The following is a 19,865-nucleotide window of genomic DNA, read 5'->3' on the forward strand; positions in this document are numbered from 1 at the left end:
TTGTTTCATTTTCAATGTCCAAAAAACCATATTTTGTATCTATATATCAAAAACATTAGTCAATACGTTGATTAACATAAAAATCACTGAAGATTTGATATTACGATGGTTATTAGTGACTAGTATCGATTTAACTGAAGTTGATAAAAATAAATGATAGAAATTGAAAATTAAATATTTATTGTCTCATAGAGCATAATGAAATTCGTTTCAATCAATATAACACCATCAAAATGAATATTTAACAATAGAACTACCGAGTAGTCGAATTGAATTTCTTCTTGAATTGAAAAAGAAACTGTAAAAGTACCTACCGTGATATCAACTAATTTATAATTCAGAGTCTTACAAAAACAATTTCTCTAATAATTTTCCAGAAAACCATTTGTCATCTTTTCAATAATTTGAAAATAAGAAATCAGGAATGGTAGTAATCTGGTAGTTCTAGCGTCAAATCTGACCAAAGAATTGCCACACACAAGTAACTCCACAATAAATATATCAAACAAAGTTTTATAAGTCCATTGCTCATTTTCTACATCAAAATAAAAGATCAGAAACATTTAGGCCACAACATCGCACAGTCACTATTAAGGTTTTCGAATACAAAACAATCCTTTCATAAAAACTAATTCCTAGCTCCACAAAGCTATCCGCAACGTCACCGAAACATTCGGGATAATTTTTTCAAAAGGCCACGGCGCATAGCAGCAAGCCTTAACCACCGAGAATAGCTTGCTGAAGGTATCACTCCACCGAAACACAGGAGTATTATCCGGCACTCAGGTTGTTAACTCTAGTGACCCAGAAGAAAGTCACCATATTCCTTCCAACGCCAATAAAAGTACATACCGAAACGATCTCCGAACCGCCTCCTACAACGCTCGATCAACGACAACACGCAACAGCACCATACCTCCGGCGATAGCTCCATTTCCCGAGCAAGGCACTGTAGCCCTAGCCACGAGCTACACCCACTCACGTGTTCTCGCCCGAGCAAAGTGTCCACGCGGCTACACGCACCCCGGAGTCGCAACTGCGCCCACAATTCGCGTGTGCCAGGCACCCATTTTATCGTTCCATTCCGCGGAATGGTATCACGCAATTGCGGACTGTTCCAGTCCACGGTGTTCCTGCGTAGATCCCGGGTCAGACCCGAAGGAGACCCTGCGGAGGAGTACCCTAGGCCGCACGTCCTCACGGTTTCCTTCGTCCCAGCCCCGAGAGGATCATCGATCAGCCCCAGGTATATTCCCGAGAAAGAATCAACGACGACGAATCATCGCCTTGGTAACCGTCCGGCAAAACACTGCGTCGTGGATGTGATACTTCGCTCAGCAGCGTCGCCGAGGTACGCTAACCCGGCTACACCTGCGGACTCGTCCGTGATCACCGAGACATGCTAATCGTCTTGTCTGGCACCGTTTCGTCCCGACTGACATGAACCCGCTGGAGGAACGCGACTCGGAGGACTTTGGGCTCAACAGCTGACGGCAATCAGGGGATCGCTCGCTTCCTGGGTAGACCGCTCGCGGATTCGGGGAAAGATGGATGTCGGTTTCTCTTGGATGGTTTGCTTCGGACTGATCGCGCTGCTCGTCGTGTCGCAAGGTCAGTTTCCATGGATGATAGAGTATTTTAGTTTGAGCGCCGTGTATGGGTAATGTAGATGTCGGTCTTAGGCGATTGGAGTTCGTGTTGAGATCACCATCTTTTTTGTAATGATCTTTTTTGGTATTGTTAGTTCGGTGATATCTTTTGGAGATAGATGTTTGAGAAGCGTAACGTGGAGGCGTTATTAGCTTTCTAAATAGCACTTTACGTGTTGTAACGTCTAATGAGAATATATGCGAAATTGATTTAACGTTTTATGCGCGAAGTGGGAATTAAAATTGTGAATGGCACGCTTTTTATAGTATTTTCAGTCCATTGAAATTCTTTATGAAAGAAATCATTTTCTATTTGACTTGAAATTCTATAGCTTCGGTATTTTATAGGGAACCACAGTTTAACTATGATAGACAATTAAATCAACCGTACTCAAAGTGTTAAAGGAAGACGCGTAATTGATAAACCAGCTTTGTGAATAAATAATTTCATAAGTATATATTTCACAATGAAAAATAATCCTTCGTTTTATGTAAAGACAAAAGAAATGATTTGGAAGAATAATTTCTTAGGTAAAGAGTAATAGAAGATAATGACAGAAAATTATTATCTAACTAAGCTAATGTACAATTGAAAATAACTTGTAGTCAAATGAATTTATTTATAGTATAATTAATCAAATTGTTACCTAACATCTCATTCTCAAACATTTCATTAGTAGTCCACAATTTCTTAGACGTTTCAAATAAGAAATGCCTGACTTCGATCGAAACGTCTGCGTTAATTGTACTTGAATGATCTCTGATTCTGTCGCGCCAGGCTGGGCTATTGACTGTTTCAAGTGCGTGTCGATCGACGGCGACAATAAGCCCTGCGACGATCCGTTCCACAATAACGGGAGTCTCGCTTTCTTGGAGTCGCCATGCCTGGGAGGTCGCAAGGGCCGCGATGGTCTCTTCCCTGCGACCGCGTGCATCAAAATAGCAGGCATATACGGTAAAACTTCCTCCTTTTGTGATTGCGAGTGGTCCTTAACCCCCTTTTCGCGCTACGTGTTCACTGAATACACTATGGTTCACGGCACAATACGGTCCGTGTCGAAGACCTTAGGCGCCAAGAGGGTGGCTAAATTACTCAAAATAATGAGGTGGCTACTTTCTCAATAACTGTGAATGTATTATGGTCCAAATAATAGTAACAAATAAAAATAACAATTCCAAATGTTTTTAACCGCAAGTTTCATGAAATTTAGTTGTCTTTTGATAAACAACAATACTTATTCATTGTGTACATTAGAAGTATATTATTGTGTCCCTATTAATTCCTGGTAATTATTATAGTGTACAATTTAGAAGTACTAATTAGAAGCGTTAAAAAATAGAAAAATGTAAGTGTTTCATGTTTTCTTTGATCGTGTGATTTCAAATCACTGATTTGAGTCTATATTAGCGATTTCGAATTGTTCATATCTGTTCGAGACATGCAGCACAGGAGACGGGGGAAATTAGCACTCTAGAAATTCGATAATCTTCTTTTTCATTCGAGTATGAGGATAAAAAAAAATTATTTGTGACTGATTAGACGAGTCTGGAGTCTCTTTAACGGTGAGAAGCTGCGCGTTGGACAGTGGAACTTTGACGACCGACTCGGAAATTATAAGAATGTCGCATTGCGGAGGGTTCTACTTCGACGACAAGTGAGTTTAAGCGCGAAACAAGTTTTGCTTACTTTCTTATAAATGATAACAGAAGGCGACGGTAGTTGGACAATCTGAAATTGAATGGCCGTGACACGCGACCAGACAGAAAAAGAAACTGGAAAATCGAAAGTACAGAAACTGTGAAACATAGTCAAACACTATTTAATATTTTTTTTCTTAAGAAAGAAAGAAAGGAAATTAATACCGTAAGATATCAGTTTCACAAATAAAATTATATCACCAATAAAAACATATTTACAAAATTAACTCCTCCTTCTATAATATCGAGTTAGAATCGTAATGAAATGTTCAATCAAATTCATCAAATCTAAATGTTATTTATTTAGTTCCCATATAAATAACATATTACGTGTCTATTATAAATCTTTAATCTTTAGAGCAAATGCAGACACAGAAGAAGCATAAATTCTTTCCTTCTTCTACTAAATTATTAACGATAAAGTTATTTTATCAAACACAGTTGTGAAATAAATCTAGGACAAGGGGTTAAACTGAATTAAACATTTAAGTTTGTCAGAATTCGATAATAATTTTGAAATAGAATCGAGAAATAAAAGGATGAAAATTCAGTATCGAAAAAATTTGAAAAAATTCAATTTCAGATTGCACAAGTTATTATAGAATTTATGGTACGATTATACGCGTGTTTTTAATGTTTTGAGCTTAAACTGTAATTTCCAGATACGTCCGCGGTTGCGTTCAATCCTGCAACGACGCAGATGCTTGCAATGGATCCATACGACAGACAGCTTCATTTACACTTCTGATTTTGTCGCTTTTCGCCGAGTTCGTCTGACGAAGATATTCTACATATCACATATCGATTACAATCATAGGCAATTATTGTATATAAGAAAAAGGAAGCCTTTATTGGGATGCGTGTAATGGACCACTACGAACTTAAAACTATAATGTAATACGACCAATTAGCTGTGGACCAACGATGAAAAAGAAGTAATATCTTCGATTAATAATAATATTAATACTTATTAATAATAATAATAATTACACATCGATATAGAGAATTATATCGATTTATAGATAGACTAGTTAGTACAATATGAAATCCAGATACAGAGTATGTTTGATTTCAAAGTATAAAAATGATTTCTTATATTATTAATGTAAAAGATAGTTGTGTTGCAATTACACAGAATTTTAAATTTTTGGGATATATATATATATAGATCAGATTATTTAAAAATATTTATTTCCCTCAAAAAAGAGTTTGGAATCGTTTACAAGTATTTATCAATATCATTTATCATCTGAGAACAGGTGTGATCAAAATTGTATTTTCAGCAATTTGAAAAAATATGAAATGATTTCATATGCATACTCATATCGGACACATTGCATAGTCAACAAATATTCAAAACAGACTCTCTATTTGATACTGCTAGATAGTTTGCAAATAGGAACGACGAAAGGACTGCCATGTTAATAACGAGTACTTATATAATATGAACATAATCATTAACTTAAATCGAACAAATATCGTAAAGAGTATGAAAAATAGAGTATAATATATAATAGTCATCGCTTGACAACAGTGAGATATACATTAATGAAACAACAGCAGACTGTATAACATATTAAATAAATCAAATTTTAATTTAAAATTACCTGTAACTCTTAATGCGGTACCCTGCATATTTGCGAGCTTGAATTAGAGAAACAACAAATTTTATAGAAAAACCAGGATCGTAATTTTAATAAAAAAACAATTGCTCTTATAGTAGATAATAAACGTGTAACAAACTTGCGAAAGATTTCTATTCGAAATAAAGACTTCGAATTTTGTGTAACAATAGCATTTGTGCATAAAATTGAATTTCTAACATTAACGAAATTAAATGCCATCAATTAGCAGAATGGCGAATGAATTAATGCGAAAAAAGGTGATTAAAAACTCATTTTGCATTCCAAGAAAAGAATGTAACACGCATTGCACCTGCATCGTTGCACTTGAAGAAATAATTATATTAAAGGAAAGCAGTCCTCATTAAACCACTCGACCGTTCCCTCTACCTCTGCATAGAAAGAAGCTACAGCTCGACCCAGTTTCAGGAATCGCCCTGTACAGGGCTTAAAACAAAAAAAGGAAAAAGAAAAGTAACGAAGATAAGATCGCAATCCAGAGATCACTTTGCTGCATAGTGATGAGACAAAGTGCATTGACTACGATTATAAAATATCCTGAATATTTCATAAGTATTTCGATTGTTTTATGTTTCTCGAATAAAACTGATGAAAAATTGATTCTCATAAGACTCGTGTTTTTATGGAAAATATTTACGTACTCGTGTAGTTTGAAAAATCAATTTTTGCAACTCGTTTTGAAATAACATGCTGAATTCGCAAAGAAGTGTTGCAAAACCTGACTGTATTTATTTTGAGATACAATCCGAGACTTCAAATAATCGAAATCCTGGTTAACTATCTGGATGCTCGAGACCAGATTAATCAAGGTCCTACTAACACTAATTAAGTATTAATCCGTTTAAACCTGACGCACATTATAATGTACATTGTTTTACTACTTTCAATATCTAATAAAATAAAAATAAACTAAAATAAAAGCTATGACAAATAACCGTATGCGCATCCTGTATTTGAACCTATTTCTATCAGAAAAGTAGTACAATACCATTTTTTATTCACGATATATGTCATTACCGATGGTGCATTGAATAACAGTCTTTTGGTGATAGGTAATTGCGCATAATTTTGTATGAAAAAGGGGTTAAAGTGATTGATGGTTATAAGTAAATACATGCACACCAAACTTCCTCCCGAAATGAAGTATAACAGCATAATGTGATGGCTTGAGTACGCAAGAATTATCCAAGTCTGTTTCGGCGTGCTGCTATATATATTGATATTCTTAAAAGGAAAATGTGGAAGAGAGTGGAGAAGTAATGACTTATAAAGAAAAGAAATCCAAGAATTGGTTTGTCCCGGTAATTCATATATTTTGCGCTAAGTTATCTGGTAGTATTGTAAAAATGAGCTCCGAACTTCAAGCCTTGAAAGCTGCAGTCGCAACTTGAGCTTCAGCTCTAAAAACTGTCGGTTTAAGATCTTTAAGCTTCAAGACTCAAAAAGTTACTATATTAACACCGCAAAACTGCAGCCTAGGAAATTGAGAATACTTAGAAGACTGAAGTTTTCAAATATACACGCTCGAGTGTTTAGGGGTCTCAGAGTCAGTTTTATTTTTCGAAGCTTCAAGGCTGAGTCTTCGAAGACTCAAGATTTATTATACTCCAAGTTTTCAAGACTCAGCCTTTAAAGTTAAGCCTTGAAGATTCGAAGACTCGAGCGTTATACGACATTAATCTAAAGCCTTAGTAATCGTGACGTGCTAGCGTTTGCTTGGGCTATTGGGTATACAACAGTGTGAATCGAGTTTTATTGTAATCAGTGTCGATTCAAAAAAAGGGAAACATAAGAGCACAGGCTCGTGAACTTATTCAAATTTGTAGCTTCACTGGAATATAATGTAACGTCATTCAAGCTTGTCAACCGCGCGATTTCTTCGCGATTTTGATGTAAACTGTGCACGTGGGAACAGAGTCGAAAGAGTATGCGAAGAACACAGGGGTTACCGGAAAATCGTCGATCATGAACAAACGCGTGACGGTCGTCAGGCAGCAGTATGTCGAATTCTTGTCACGGGTGGTCTGTTGGCTTTGGGATAGCCTGGGCCAGTTAATGGACATCTTGTTCGATTTCCTGGCGAGGCTAATCGAGCTGATACTAGCGGTGGTGAACCTGATGTTCCAGGCGATCTGTTTCCTAATGGATCTTTGGATCGACACTGTACAAACGTTCGCGAACATTTTCCGGGGAATCGTTAATGTCGTCAGGAACATCACTGGCGAGGAAGTTGAAGAGTTCGCCTCCGCCTGCATCGTCGTTTTTCTTTGGATCTGTTTCTTCAGAGTCATCAAGAATTTGTTCGCTCGAGTAGGACTTTTATGTACATCTTACTGACAATATCATAGAGCTAACCGTCGTTTGCACTCGAAAATTTGTCACCAAAAATATTCAACGTTTTCTAATGAAATATAGACGACATTTTTTTAAACTAAGTAAATAAGAAGTTATATGTAAATTAAGGAATCAAGATACTAATCATATTTTATAGTGTGTATCAAAATATGTACACATATTTAGTTAAAGAACAAATGATTCAATTGGTGCACAATCCAAGAAAAACACTAAAGAATATTTCATTTCGTAATTAACTGTTGATTAATCTCAGTGGTTATTGATAACTATTTTTAGGGCAATAGTTGTAGTTACAATTAATTTGTTATGCTTATTCGTGCAATCTTTGAAAAAATATCTTGTGCTGTTAATACCTCAGTACTTTCATGTATTACTCAGATTTGTTTAATAGAAGCACTCGTTATTCCGTGATACAATGAATTATGTAATATTTTATACAATATTATTATGTACTTACTTAATAACGAAGACGTGCGTCTTTCGAAATCAGCCACCATCATTTCTTTCTTCTACTCTCCCTATTACTACACTTTTAAAAACGGAAGATTGACACATAGAATTTAAATATGTTTGATGACGAACGTGACACTGATGTCAGGTGGTGACAGAGTAACCGTCCGTTCACCGCGGCAACGATTTTAATACTAACAGGCGTATTGTTTATTCGTACGATAGTCCCAATGTCATACCTATCTCTCAGAACGCTCGGGCCAACCTTTACCGTTTCTTTTGTCAACCCCACTTGGCGAAAACAAACAACAAGTTGGAGGTTGAAAAAGTGGGGGAGTACAGAGATATTACAAGAAGAAGGGCGAGGAGGAAGATTACTCGGCGAAATGAGAAATGATCCCAAACAGATCCCATGAAAGGCAAACTGAATGATTAAAATGCAATATTAGGTAAAAATGAAAAACAAGTGTCCGAATTATTTGGGTAACGTCAGAAACTAAATGTTTTCAAAACCTTTTACTTCATAGATGAAAAGTGAACATTATTAGAACATCAAGGATGATCGCGCGTATGATTTATAATAAATATTTGAAAAATAAACTATGTAATTTGCTTATAAATATTACACTTCATACTTTATTCCATTACACGTTTCTTTTATAAAAATTGGTACAAGGTACCGTCACGAGTAATGACAGAATTTTAGTCTCCTCTATTTACAAAAAAATGTTCATTAGCTGTAACAATGTGTAAACTCGTATATCAAATACAATTACACTTAACTTCTCTTCTATTATGTACACAATTAAATATAGATCATTTAACAGGTATCAACCTGCAAATGAGAGGCGCAGAAAACTTTCCCTCGGCAAAACGTAGAATAAATTTTCTGGGTAAATATATAAATATAATATAGCACCTCTTTTACATATTGATATATGTAGTCTCAGAGTTCGATCCATTGCTCGAATTATATACAGTTATAAATAAATTGTTTCAAATCCATTTTCACAATTGAAATAGATAATACTTCGCTTATGTTAACTGATTATGCTAACTTAGTCAAACGCAATAAAACGTGGATCGCTTTTGATTCGGTCTCAATCATTAACAACAGTAATAACTAATTTATGTTCAGGCCATGAAAACGTCTTTGGCAATTGTACCTGTAAAATATGTCAATATTAAATTTGCAATTACAAAAGTAATAATACATCCTAAAAAATAAGTTCCAATATTATTTACCTCATTTGGTGAATTTAAAATTTGAAATTCTTGGGCCATTTTTTCTGACAGATCTTCTGGAAGCAAAACTTGTAACCATGGTCCTTGAACTACATATGGTTTCTCTCTAGAAACAAGTGTCCCAGTAACTGTTGGTGCTACGATAGTGACAGCTGTATTGGATAATATAGATTTGAATGTGAAATGCCTTCCATGCATGACACGACCCCTATAAAATAAATCATATTTAATATTATTAAATTATCAAAATATTTTATTGTAAAAACAGTATATTATAACAATATATACTTTATTGCTAACGGTAACAGAGATCCCGCTTCAAGGTTAAAAGTTAAATGAAGCCCTGGTAAGACTTTAACAAAATGATCATGAGATAAATTTGAATCCAATTCACACGGAGATAATCTTTCTGACTTTATAACTGGTTTTATATCTTCTTCCTCTTCTTCATCTTCGTCTGATTCATTCCTTTTTTCTCTATATTTTTCCGAGCTTCTATCATAATTTACTTGGACCCACCTGTAAATTAGTTAATTGTTATAATAGTGCCAGTGAATTTTATTTTAATTACTGTGAAGTTAATTTAAAACACTTGCCAACACTTTGCAGACACACCACTTAAATTGGAACCTTCTTTTTCTATTCCGCTTTCTATTTTCTCTGCTATGGAGGGTTCATCTTCCATAATGGAATGCATCCTCCTCATGTCTGTTACCAACCAAGGTCCACAAACACGGCTAGTCTTTAGTAAACTCACAAGACCTAAGCCATTCCAATGTTGCGCAGCCTGTAATTCTTCGGATGTTACTCCTATAATTTGAACAAATGAAACCTGTAACATTATGCATTAACCATCAAAACCATAATACACAAACATTTATTATAAATAAATAAATGATTTTAATTAAAACTATAAATGATGTAACATTACAATTCATATGAAAACATAATTAAAAATATATTGTTACTATAAAATTATGTATGTAACTCACATCACCATGAGGTGTATATATAGATGTTGGTAATTGTGGATCTCTCCCCATTAGAATTTGTGTGATGCGACCATTGCCATTATCGAGAGGAGCATGCCATGATACATGATCACCAGGCATCAACATATTCCCAGAATTAAAAACATATTTTGCTAATTGCTGCATCACATTTGCTGGCCAAGTAGGAGGAGTCATTTCATTTCTTTCCCTGACTAATCTGAAGGTCAGTTCAAATCCAAACCCACTCGGACGACCTGGACCACTTTTTGGATGTATCCTACCATCTCCATGTAGATCCGATAAGCCCAAACTAAATAATAAAGTTTTCCAATAAACTTCAACAAAGAAGCATTACTATTTTAAGATACTATGAGAAAGAGACAAGACGATTTAAAGGGAAAGTCTTGCTTTAAGGCCATGGAATTACAAATATCTATCAAGATAAATATAACTCCAGACTTAATTCAGAAAAAGTGGACTAGATTTAGTCAATGGCGGAACATATTTAGATAGGACAGACGGAAAAGGGGAAGTCCCGCTCATCTATTTCCGACGCGCCGCATTTTAAACGACTTTATCTTCCTGTACCCTACACTTTCTATATATAGAGAAAAAGGGAACTATTGGAACAGCTGCTGCAAACTGAAGAAGAAAGGGTCATGCATTATGAAAAAAACGAAGAGGAACACCCTTACGCGGCAGACCATTCGTCATTCGGCGCCTAAGCTTTAATAAGGAATTCCCGAAATGGGAAATCATTTGTCTTTCAACTGAATCATCCCCATCTTCTATAGAAATATCGTAAATTCACATTTCAGTTGCAATTAATTATTGATCTCTTTGTTGTATCAAATTTAATACAAAATTGTTTTCACATTAATGAACAAATTAAAAAGTTTGTGTACCTGAGATAACCTTTTCTCAGTAACCGCGGTAATACAGTAAGTGAAATTTTCCAACGACAGAAATGTGCACGGTCTATACGTGTCATCAAGGGTGTGTTGGAAGAATAACAAGCACCCACATCAAACAGAGGCACACTCCCGCTACTCAATAGGGTGACACTGACGAATACCCGACTTCCCGTTTTTTTTTCCGACTCTCACATTCTTCCCTCTTTTCTATGTCACGAAACAAAGAAGGGCACAAAAAGGTATGTGACCCATCTTTCCTGAATGAATGACGAACGGCAGAATTAACTCAAAAATCGCGTGTGCAATACGAATGAACGACAAAAGTTTCTAATAAAAAACCAAATTATTAACATATTACAAAGAACTAATAGGAAAGAAAGAAAATAGTTGAAGCTACATATAAGCTGTAACATAAAAATTAGTAATCAAAATGTGCTGAATTAATGGGTAAAAATACGTCGTTATTGAATAAATCGATATTTTTCAGAAAAATATAATTCGGTGAAAAATTTAGAGAAACTGGAATATTCAAATGGTTGAAGATGCTTTATAAAATTTCAGTAACTTACCTAATATAGTGCCAATGCGGTGGTACGCCTAACTCAGGGCAACCTGGATTTTCGTACATGCTTATGTAGTCGAGAGGATCCGGACCCCCCAACCTACGCAAAGGTGCACAGAAAATCCCAGTTATTTGGTTTTACATCCGGTTAAACGTACGTCCGACTAAGGGTGACTAAATATAAGTCGTCTTCCCTTCCTGTGCAACAGTCCCATACTCAAACATCTACATACTACCCCTTTAATAAAATAGATCTCCCTCGATTTTTTATTAATTAGCAAATATCAAACTCATATTATTTCCGATCGGAAGTAACACACAACGCACTTAAAAAGCGAACGTTATATACTTACAACAATTACTTATTACATTTATCACATTAAAAATAAAAAAGGTTTCTTAAAATATATTATAACGCATTACAATTATATTATTTAACCGAAGAAACATTTATTACACGTGTATACGTTACTTTGTAAATAAGAACAGAATGACCAAGTAATACTATTACGACAATATTTTTCATATCGAATATTTATTTTTTATAATTTGCTACAAACTTTATATTAATAAAAAATTAAAAAATGTATCTTTAACATATGTGAATATATAACGGTTTACAAAGAAATAGCTTTAATAATATCAAAGATATTTTATAAATTCTGATTAAGAAGTCTGAATTGTGTATACCCGAAGCGCAAAAAAATAATACAGGCATTCTTTATAATACCATCTACTAAACGTCAAGTATGCTCTTTTATTTTTTTTCTTCCTTAAGTATATCGGTGGCTAAAAATCGCTTGAAGGCGTCAAATGAAATAAAAGAATTCCGTACCAGTATTTAACGACAGCGGTGACAGTGAGTGGATTACTTTGGTCTGGATAGATTTCTTTACAAAGACTGTGCAGAGCGTCAAGGCCCGGAGCCCGTGTCGTCGGTGGCTGGGTTGGTTGTCCCGGTGGAAAACTTCGGCAAAATTCATCTCTTTCGCGCATATTTCCGTACATATAGAGATACTTTTACCTACGAAATGGATTGAGCGAAAGAGCTTACAGACACACTACACGAGATCACTTTGTTTACAGTCTACGGCTCTCATGCACCTTCCACCGAGCACACAATACACGTCTCTGATCCTTGACAAAACTAAAATTCTTTCGGAGCGGACGACCGAATGATTCCGAAATCACTGCGCGTCTCTGAAATCGTTTTAGGGAATGAGAGAAAGCGTTTCGTGATTGGTCTGTACTGTTCGATCTGACTTCTTATTGGTTTTGTCCGATAGAGACTCTAGTCTGCAGATCCAATAAAAAAACTCTTTTATACAAGCGCATTTTACTACTTCATGCATACAGGTTGGTAGAAGTGCAGTACTATCGGTACAGTTTTATTGGTTTCAATAAACTCCGCCGATAAATGTGCGTTTAAAAATGCCGAACTCGACAAGATGAGGTTACAATATTTGGTTCTGGTTTTCATTTATCTCCTCTGTGATTTAAAACAGTGTTTAGGAGTCACGTTGATAAATCAAACTACGGAGTTCCCACAGGAATATAGACCCGAAGGACCATTAGTACTTTGTAAATTTCTGTAAGTAGATAGGTAACGTGTTTGATGTTTCGTGTCAAATACTTGTTTATCTTTGATAGTTCTGTACTGAAACAATATTTTGAAATCACAGGCCAAAGGAGTTCATAGACTGTGAGGAACCAATTGATCATAAGGGTAATAAAACTGCCAAAGAAGAAACTGGATTCGGCTGTGTAAAAGTATTTGTCAATATTTGTTTTATGTGTCTATATTATATAATGTAATATTTTTCTTTGTTTACTCTATTAAACATTAATTCTTATTTATTACTTATGTAGTTTGGAGGTTCCAGATATGAAGATGTTGAAAAGACAAAAGTTTCGTGTATAGTACTTCCTGACATTGAATGTTACGGACCCAGAACGTTCACTCGTGAAGGAGTTCCTTGTATAAAATATAGCGAACATTATTTTGCTGCTACTTTACTGTATAGTATATTATTAGGTTTCCTAGGTATGGATCGTTTTTGTTTAGGCCAAAGTGGTACTGCTGTAGGTAAATTGTTAACATTAGGTGGAGCAGGAGTGTGGTGGATATTCGATGTAATATTACTAGTAACTGATTCTTTACAACCCGAGGATGGTAGTAATTGGAATCCTTATTTATAAAGAATTTTTTACATCGTTTTTCCATATTTTTAAGTCTGCATAATTATTGAAATGCATTTTGTAAAATAAATTTATATCTCCTTGTACAAATGTTACTATATAAATAGATATTTCTGTTACTTAAAAAAGAATTCTTGGGTTAATAACTTACTGCCCTAACATATATAAAAAGACTTTTTTTTTACAAACAATGTGCGTTATTTCCGATTTAACTGTTACATAGAATATAATTATAGACATATTTATAACTCGTAATCATCTGGATGGTACAATTCACTAAGCAATCTATAAATGTATGATGGTGCATTTCCACCCCTAAAATGAAAAAATAAAAATATATTATTAATATACAGTATTGAATAATAGAGAAAATTAAGGTTGATAATTTGTACTTACGTATTTGAAATAAATAATGTAACCAATTCTGGTGGAACATAATCAAAGGCCGGATTATAAGCATGAATTCTTTCTAATAAATGTGCATTGGCACTATTGATTACACCTTGCAACGGTGAAACATGTTTATTAAATCCATCCTGTTCATGAGAACAAAGATATAGCGGAGAGAGCTTATATAGCGGTAATAATACCATTACTGGAACAGAATAATGTTTTGCTGCTTGAGCAACAGGATGTGAACCTGAAATCGCTCTCAACCCTCCATTCGCCATGACTGTGTGCGTACCGATTATTACTTTGTTTACACGTGACATCATTGCAAAAATAGCTACATCCGATATTAAAGTAGTTTTAATTTTTGCTTTTGAAAGATTAATTGCCATTTCATGTCCCTATAAATAATGAAACCTTTTAATCATTTAGGTACACAGTATATTAAAAATGACGTAAATTATTAAACTAATAATCACATTTTATTAATAACATAATTAATTTTCCACATAAAATATACTCACATCTAAAGACGGTCCGCTTTCAGCTACTATAACTTCAAATGCTCTAGTTGCAGCAGCTTTTTTAAAAAATTCTTCTACTAAATTAGATTTACCAATTGTCATAATAATTTCATTAGAATGAATATGTTCAGGAGCTAAACATGTAATATTTTCTGCACTGAAAAAGAAGATGGATTTATAGAAATTTAAAAAGAAATAATTAATTTCAGTTCTATTACTGTAACTTACCAAGTCTCCAATTCAGTTTCAAATTCATTAATATGTTCTATAAGAGCAGATTTCAAAGAAGGAACAGAGATGTTGAAGTCAATTTGTTGATCACCCTCTGCAGTAAGAATTTTATGCAAGGATTCCTGTGGATCTGTTTCTTCAGTTTTATTTTGTAATTCAGAAGTATATTCTTCTCTAATTATTTTTAAAATCCTTCGTACCATATTTCCAATACAGAATTCAAGAGGGATTGCTTCTACTAAGTATTTTCCATTGCGTGTTATGATATCCATAAGATTTCTTATGAAACAAGAGTATAAAATTAAAATACTATATATTACAGATTAAAATACATTAATAATCATTTATCAACATAAAACAGTTGCATAAACCTAAGAATATATGAATGAATACTATAACATTTTATTACATTATAATATCTCTTCATATATAGGTTTTCAGGTTCTAAAGACTTTAAATACTAAACTTTGCTAATGTAAATTTCTTCAGTAATGTAAAGAATATTTGTCTGTCAAAAATAACACTAACAGTTCCTCATCCAATATTGCTCAAGAATATGCAAAAGTCTGTGTATATTAAATAAAAATGGAATTTGTACTTGGCAGTAATCCATTCTGTGTTATTTATAATTTCTTTTAAAACCTTCATGGTTGCTACCACGATATTATACGTGCCTTTTATGTCACTGTAACACAAAATTATTTTAAAGAATTTAGTTTATGTAAAGGTTAGATAAACTTAAATTCTTACCCATAATGTATATCATCTATTAATTTTAATACGCTCTCGTGAATATCTTCGCTTCCTGTACCAACCATTTTAATAAAAAATGATTTTAAATACTCTTATTTCTTATGATAATGTTATAAAAGAGCTAAAATAATTTATTCTAACAATATCATTGATACTATACGAAACAGCAGCAGCTGTTAAACTAGAACAATGATTGGTCCTGTTCTGTTAGTGGTGTTACTTTAACCAGTTTCATTGCATGTATGTTTCGAATAGCGTGACATGTGCATTATATCTTCGATTCTCGATCATCAGTGTAGAATATTATTGAAAATATTTTAAAATATACTTGATAATTTCTTTATATTAACTTGTGTTTAGATAGTAAAGAAATGGCGTTTATCGGAGATGTTGTAAGTATAATAAATACATAGTAATTTCATGCCTTTTTCCGTACGTTAATGATTCTTAACCTACTCCGTATGAAAACGCAAATAATATTTAACACATTTTATTGTTGGTTCTTTATTTTGATGATGAAATTAATAATAATAAAATAATGCGTATTAATTTCAAGACTGCGGATCAATTACTAGCTGGTTCTAGTGTACTGTCTAGACCCGCGGAGGAATTTGGGAATGATGTAAGTTACATTTAAACAGTATTAGGTAACTAAATTTATCATAATAAAATGTTCACATATATTTTTTTTAGCCTTCTATAGAGGCTATGTGGGCGATGAGAGCAATGGAGCATGCTGAAGTTTATTTTAGTGTAACTATACTTTTAACTTACTTTAATAGTAATAGATAAAACTTCAGTATTCTGTGTTATTCTATTTTAGATTTTATGTTCGGTTGATCCTAAGCTGTTGAAACTTACTCCTCACGATGATCAAATATATAAAACCTTTCGAGATGCTTTTCCTAATCTGAAAGTGGATGAAATAAGCGAAGAAGAATTGAAGTCAGAAGAGGGAAAAATAAAGTGGAGACCATTTTGTGAACAATTTAAAGGGTTTGTAGAGGATTATAGTTTCGGTACGTTATTAAGGGCAGATTGCGAAGGAGACTACTCAGAAGAAAACTGTATACTCACCACTAGAATACAATTCTACGCCATTGAAATTGCTAGAAATAGAGAAGGATATAATGATGGTATTAGGAAAAAATACAAACCTAATGGAATTACAGAAAAATCATAGATCATAATTGCGATACTCTTATATTATATGTTAAAAACAAATACTTGGATAGCATGTAATTTTTCACCTACATTTTTGTACAATATAAAACTATAAAGTTACACATTTTAATAGAATGTTATTTATATTGAAGAAAAACAAATAAACACGTTTTAAAAAAGTATATCGCTGTTATCAAATTATTCTTTTATTTTCGTATTTGCAAACTAATTAGTGGATTCGATGCTCGAGCTTGGTATTTTGATCGTGTAGCGGTAGACCTTGATGCTGCAGCTTCTCTATTAAACCTTCTTCTTTTACCAATGCCTACTAGTCTTTTTAAAGCTGGTGGAACTATATAGTCAGGTACATCTTTTAAATGTGGTTGTAATTTTACAGTATGCAGTGCTTTATCTTGCCTCAAGGATTGTAAATCTCTTGGATTATCTTCAAAATAGCTTTTCAATTTCTCACAATTTAAAACTTCCTGTTTTATTTCTTTTAAACGGGCTTCACGAACAGCTATTCTCGTTACAGCTTTCCAAGCATCTTTCGCTCGATACCTAAGTAAATAAAAAGTTTTAGTACCAACATAAAAGGTACTAAATGCAGTTTTCAACTCTACCACAATTAATTTTAGAGAGCACATAAAAAAATAAGCTTTCTTAACTTAAAAAAATCGAAGCTTATATAAAATAACTGATTATGTAGTATAAATTTAGTTCTTATGCATGATTAAATTATTAATGATAAAACATACCTGAAACCTTCTACTTCCTCCAGTTTGAATTGATATGTTTTAAACAGTGTATCGCGATTATAAAAAGGTTTTAATTCTTCTTCAAGTTGATTAAGAAGAGTCCTTTCTCTTATTGATACGAAACTCAAAGCTGTCCCTTGATTCTTTCCTCGGGCAGTACGCCCAGCTCTATGAATGTAAGAGTTTACATCCAAAGGAAAGTCGAAATTAATTACATTAGACACAAATTGAAAATCTATACCACGTGCAACACCAGATTCCTTGTCCTTTTTTCGTTTTCCTTTTTTAACTTTTACTATGTGAGGCTGTAAAGGATAATAAGAATTGAAAATTTATAATTCATATGTAATACTTAAATAATTAATATGTTAAGTATTTACTTCTTCCAAAGATTTTTCATCTGATGCTATGATAATATCGTATGTTCCGGAATTGAATTGGGTAACTGCTCTACATCGTGAAACTGCCGGTAATTCGGAATTCAAAACGCAAGTAGGTATACCAAACTGTTCCAAGAATAATTTTAACTTATAACAACGATCTACTGTATTTACAAAGATAATAGTCTTTCCTCTGCAAAAAAGGTATATAATTTGGATTTTGCATGTATGAAATGTAAGTACAATTTAATTGTATTAATTATTTATATGATTACCTAATTAATTTCAACTTTAATAGAGCATATAAAATGGCAGCCTTATCCTCTTCTTCTGCAGCAAGGCTATAATGTGATAACTGAGACAATGGAGCTAATGGAGGTTCCTCTAGTTTTAGAGTAGCTGGATTATGAAGAACTAGTTTTTTGAGAGTTATAACATCTTCGGATAAAGTTGCAGAGGCTAAAGCTGCTTGGTATACAGTGGGTAAATAATTTAACAAATTTTTTATTTCATCTTCATATCCAAATGAAAATATCTAAAATACAAGGACTGTGTTATTGTATGTATATTTTATGCAAGAATTTAAAATTACTTACCAGATCAGCTTCATCAATTACTAATGTCTCCAAAGTATGTTTCAATTTCATATTATTTGCTTTTAAATGTTGCAACAGTCTACTAGGGGTACCAACAACAATATCAGGTTTTTCAGCTAACAATGTTTTCTGTGCACTTAAATCCACTTGTGGGCTGACATCAACTGCTCTCACTTCTCTACTACATTTTATAGTTAAGCTGACCACCACATCATTTATTTGTTTGCATAATTCCTTACTAGGTGCTATAATAAGACCTTTAATCTCTTGTTTTTTCTGCGTTCGTTTGTTCATTAAAATCTTTTGGATAAGGGGAATAGCGAATGCAGCTGTTTTGCCTGATCCTGTACGGGCTCTTATCAAAATATCTTTCCCCTCTAACATTAATGGTATTGCTTTCTCTTGTATCAATGTAGGTTCTAACCAACCTAATTTTGCAACAGCCTACAATAAAGTACTATTTTTTAAATATAAGTGAAAAATATATAAAGAAATTTACAGTAAACTGTGTCAAATAATACAAAATCAGCTTTTTTCAATAATATAACCTTTAAATTTAGAATGTAGTTATCTCTTCATACCTTTAGTATCCTATCGTCCAATTCTAACTCATGAAAGTTCAATGGTTTTGTTTCATTTTCTTCGTCTACTTCCATTTCGTTCGACGTCATGTTAATCAAAATTTAACAATACGTGTCAATTTCTCAACCGGAGATCACGTTGTTTATTTTCATTCACTAATGTACGATTGTACAAGGGCAGAAATTCTAATATAATGGAATTACAGGTATGTTTCGTTTACGTTAAATTATTAACTGATGCGTCTAACACTAATATTATTCAATAACAACTGTTATTTTCATTGTTATTAGATATTTGATGTATTAACAAAATTTACGGTTTAATATTATAGTAGCGTCATCTAACAGTACATATATGGAACTAATCGGTGAGTAGCTTGGACGTTTTGCCATAGATGGCACCACAAAATTTTTAATTAAATTTGAATACTTACATTTTTATTTTTCTTCATAAGAATCTTCTTGTAATTTTCTACACAGATTTTTCTTAATAAATGATAACTAAAATCAGCGAGCTTTAACGCTTCAATAACGGTCACAATCGAATCAAATATTTGATAGTTCAACGAAAATAATAATTTTTGCCAAGCAACTGGCTTATAACTCAAAGGATTACTTCAAGCCTCTCTAACATTAATAAAAAAAAAACTTGGAAACATATAAATACATGTATAATCAACTAATAGATCATAAACGATTAATTTTGTCAACGTTTTGTACAGAGCGCTTTCTAGTACCGTATTCAAAGAACCGACGATCGAAGTTTACAAAGTGAAAATCG

The 19,865-nt window shown here is 33.4% G+C and overlaps 7 protein-coding genes across 9 annotated transcripts in view; 3 read left to right on the forward strand and 4 right to left on the reverse strand.

Annotated features, from left to right (window-relative positions):
- The window catches only part of neur (E3 ubiquitin-protein ligase neur), a 150,007-nt gene extending 142,003 nt beyond the window's left edge, over window positions 1-8,004 (reverse strand). Inside the window, exon 1 of the mRNA XM_031973529.2 lies at window positions 7,803-8,004. Within this exon, the coding sequence (XP_031829389.1) occupies window positions 7,803-7,845 (43 nt within the window). The 5' untranslated portion in view covers window positions 7,846-8,004. The remainder of the gene's footprint in view (window positions 1-7,802) is intronic.
- Window positions 1,170-5,854, forward strand: LOC116425588 (uncharacterized). The gene is made up of 4 exons (XM_031973531.2): window positions 1,170-1,611; window positions 2,428-2,604; window positions 3,190-3,304; window positions 4,010-5,854. The coding sequence occupies exons 1-4, from the start codon at window positions 1,548-1,550 to the stop codon at window positions 4,122-4,124; spliced, it is 471 nt and encodes a 156-aa protein (XP_031829391.1). The 5' UTR covers window positions 1,170-1,547; the 3' UTR covers window positions 4,125-5,854.
- A 396-nt stretch (window positions 8,005-8,400) lies between the features above and the next one.
- Su(fu) (suppressor of fused) lies at window positions 8,401-12,709 on the reverse strand. Its single transcript, XM_031973570.2, has 7 exons — window positions 12,344-12,709; window positions 11,516-11,608; window positions 10,033-10,342; window positions 9,637-9,872; window positions 9,329-9,559; window positions 9,041-9,248; window positions 8,401-8,961 (listed from the first exon to the last, which is right to left on the reverse strand). The coding sequence occupies exons 1-7, from the start codon at window positions 12,514-12,516 to the stop codon at window positions 8,896-8,898; spliced, it is 1,317 nt and encodes a 438-aa protein (XP_031829430.1). The 5' UTR covers window positions 12,517-12,709; the 3' UTR covers window positions 8,401-8,895.
- Window positions 12,710-12,860: 151 nt separating this feature from the next.
- On the forward strand, window positions 12,861-13,707 carry amrt (TM2 domain-containing protein 2 amaretto). Its single transcript, XM_031973574.2, has 3 exons — window positions 12,861-13,099; window positions 13,191-13,278; window positions 13,378-13,707. The coding sequence occupies exons 1-3, from the start codon at window positions 12,957-12,959 to the stop codon at window positions 13,705-13,707; spliced, it is 561 nt and encodes a 186-aa protein (XP_031829434.1). The 5' UTR covers window positions 12,861-12,956.
- A 164-nt stretch (window positions 13,708-13,871) lies between these two features.
- On the reverse strand, window positions 13,872-15,754 carry eIF2Bbeta (eukaryotic translation initiation factor 2B subunit beta). Of its 2 annotated transcripts, XM_031973571.2 has the most exons (6): window positions 15,603-15,754; window positions 15,451-15,537; window positions 14,850-15,131; window positions 14,622-14,778; window positions 14,104-14,498; window positions 13,872-14,022 (listed from the first exon to the last, which is right to left on the reverse strand). In XM_031973571.2, the coding sequence occupies exons 1-6, from the start codon at window positions 15,668-15,670 to the stop codon at window positions 13,950-13,952; spliced, it is 1,062 nt and encodes a 353-aa protein (XP_031829431.1). In that variant the 5' UTR covers window positions 15,671-15,754; the 3' UTR covers window positions 13,872-13,949. The 2 variants fall into 2 exon arrangements, with proteins under 2 accessions (XP_031829431.1, XP_031829433.1); XM_031973573.2 differs by lacking the exons at window positions 15,451-15,537; window positions 15,603-15,754 and adding an exon at window positions 15,262-15,427.
- Window positions 15,755-15,845: 91 nt separating this feature from the next.
- LOC116425613 (protein PBDC1) lies at window positions 15,846-16,948 on the forward strand. The gene is made up of 4 exons (XM_031973575.2): window positions 15,846-15,997; window positions 16,162-16,227; window positions 16,299-16,358; window positions 16,429-16,948. Exons 1-4 carry the CDS (start codon window positions 15,977-15,979, stop codon window positions 16,786-16,788), a joined length of 507 nt encoding a protein of 168 aa, XP_031829435.1. The 5' UTR covers window positions 15,846-15,976; the 3' UTR covers window positions 16,789-16,948.
- Hlc (putative ATP-dependent RNA helicase DDX56) lies at window positions 16,429-19,430 on the reverse strand. Of its 2 annotated transcripts, none has more exons than XM_031973568.2 (6): window positions 19,085-19,430; window positions 18,504-18,947; window positions 18,183-18,442; window positions 17,908-18,100; window positions 17,528-17,832; window positions 16,429-17,330 (listed from the first exon to the last, which is right to left on the reverse strand). In XM_031973568.2, the coding sequence occupies exons 1-6, from the start codon at window positions 19,172-19,174 to the stop codon at window positions 16,976-16,978; spliced, it is 1,647 nt and encodes a 548-aa protein (XP_031829428.1). In that variant the 5' UTR covers window positions 19,175-19,430; the 3' UTR covers window positions 16,429-16,975. The 2 variants fall into 2 exon arrangements, with proteins under 2 accessions (XP_031829428.1, XP_076229150.1); XM_076373035.1 differs by having other exon boundaries at window positions 18,504-18,960.
- Window positions 19,431-19,865: the final 435 nt, after the last annotated feature.

The sequence above is a fragment of the Nomia melanderi genome, chromosome 13 (assembly GCF_051020985.1).
Source record: "Nomia melanderi isolate GNS246 chromosome 13, iyNomMela1, whole genome shotgun sequence".
NCBI classification, from domain to species: Eukaryota; Metazoa; Arthropoda; class Insecta; order Hymenoptera; family Halictidae; genus Nomia; species Nomia melanderi.

Bases quoted from the DNA above. Each gene is read 5' to 3' on its own strand.
- eIF2Bbeta (XM_031973571.2), bottom strand. From the start codon at position 15,670: ATGGTTGGTACAGGAAGCGAAGATATTCACGAGAGCGTATTAAAATTA. The intron at 15,538-15,602 runs GTAAGAATTTAA...TTTGTGTTACAG, and splicing joins ATAGATGATATACATTATGG to TGACATAAAAGGCACGTATA. The intron at 14,499-14,621 runs GTGAGTATATTT...CATTATTTATAG, and splicing joins AAAGCGGACCGTCTTTAGAT to GGACATGAAATGGCAATTAA.
- LOC116425588 (XM_031973531.2), top strand. From the start codon at position 1,548: ATGGATGTCGGTTTCTCTTGGATGGTTTGCTTCGGACTGATCGCGCTG. The intron at 2,605-3,189 runs GTAAAACTTCCT...GTGACTGATTAG, and splicing joins CAAAATAGCAGGCATATACG to ACGAGTCTGGAGTCTCTTTA. The intron at 3,305-4,009 runs GTGAGTTTAAGC...TGTAATTTCCAG, and splicing joins GGGTTCTACTTCGACGACAA to ATACGTCCGCGGTTGCGTTC.
- Hlc (XM_031973568.2), bottom strand. From the start codon at position 19,174: ATGACGTCGAACGAAATGGAAGTAGACGAAGAAAATGAAACAAAACCA. The intron at 18,101-18,182 runs GTAATCATATAA...CCTTTTTTGCAG, and splicing joins TTAAAGTTGAAATTAATTAG to AGGAAAGACTATTATCTTTG. The intron at 17,833-17,907 runs GTAAATACTTAA...TATCCTTTACAG, and splicing joins ATGAAAAATCTTTGGAAGAA to CCTCACATAGTAAAAGTTAA.
- amrt (XM_031973574.2), top strand. From the start codon at position 12,957: ATGAGGTTACAATATTTGGTTCTGGTTTTCATTTATCTCCTCTGTGAT. The intron at 13,100-13,190 runs GTAAGTAGATAG...TTGAAATCACAG, and splicing joins TTAGTACTTTGTAAATTTCT to GCCAAAGGAGTTCATAGACT. The intron at 13,279-13,377 runs GTATTTGTCAAT...TTACTTATGTAG, and splicing joins CTGGATTCGGCTGTGTAAAA to TTTGGAGGTTCCAGATATGA.
- LOC116425613 (XM_031973575.2), top strand. From the start codon at position 15,977: ATGGCGTTTATCGGAGATGTT. The intron at 16,228-16,298 runs GTAAGTTACATT...TATTTTTTTTAG, and splicing joins CGGAGGAATTTGGGAATGAT to CCTTCTATAGAGGCTATGTG. The intron at 16,359-16,428 runs GTAACTATACTT...ATTCTATTTTAG, and splicing joins ATGCTGAAGTTTATTTTAGT to ATTTTATGTTCGGTTGATCC.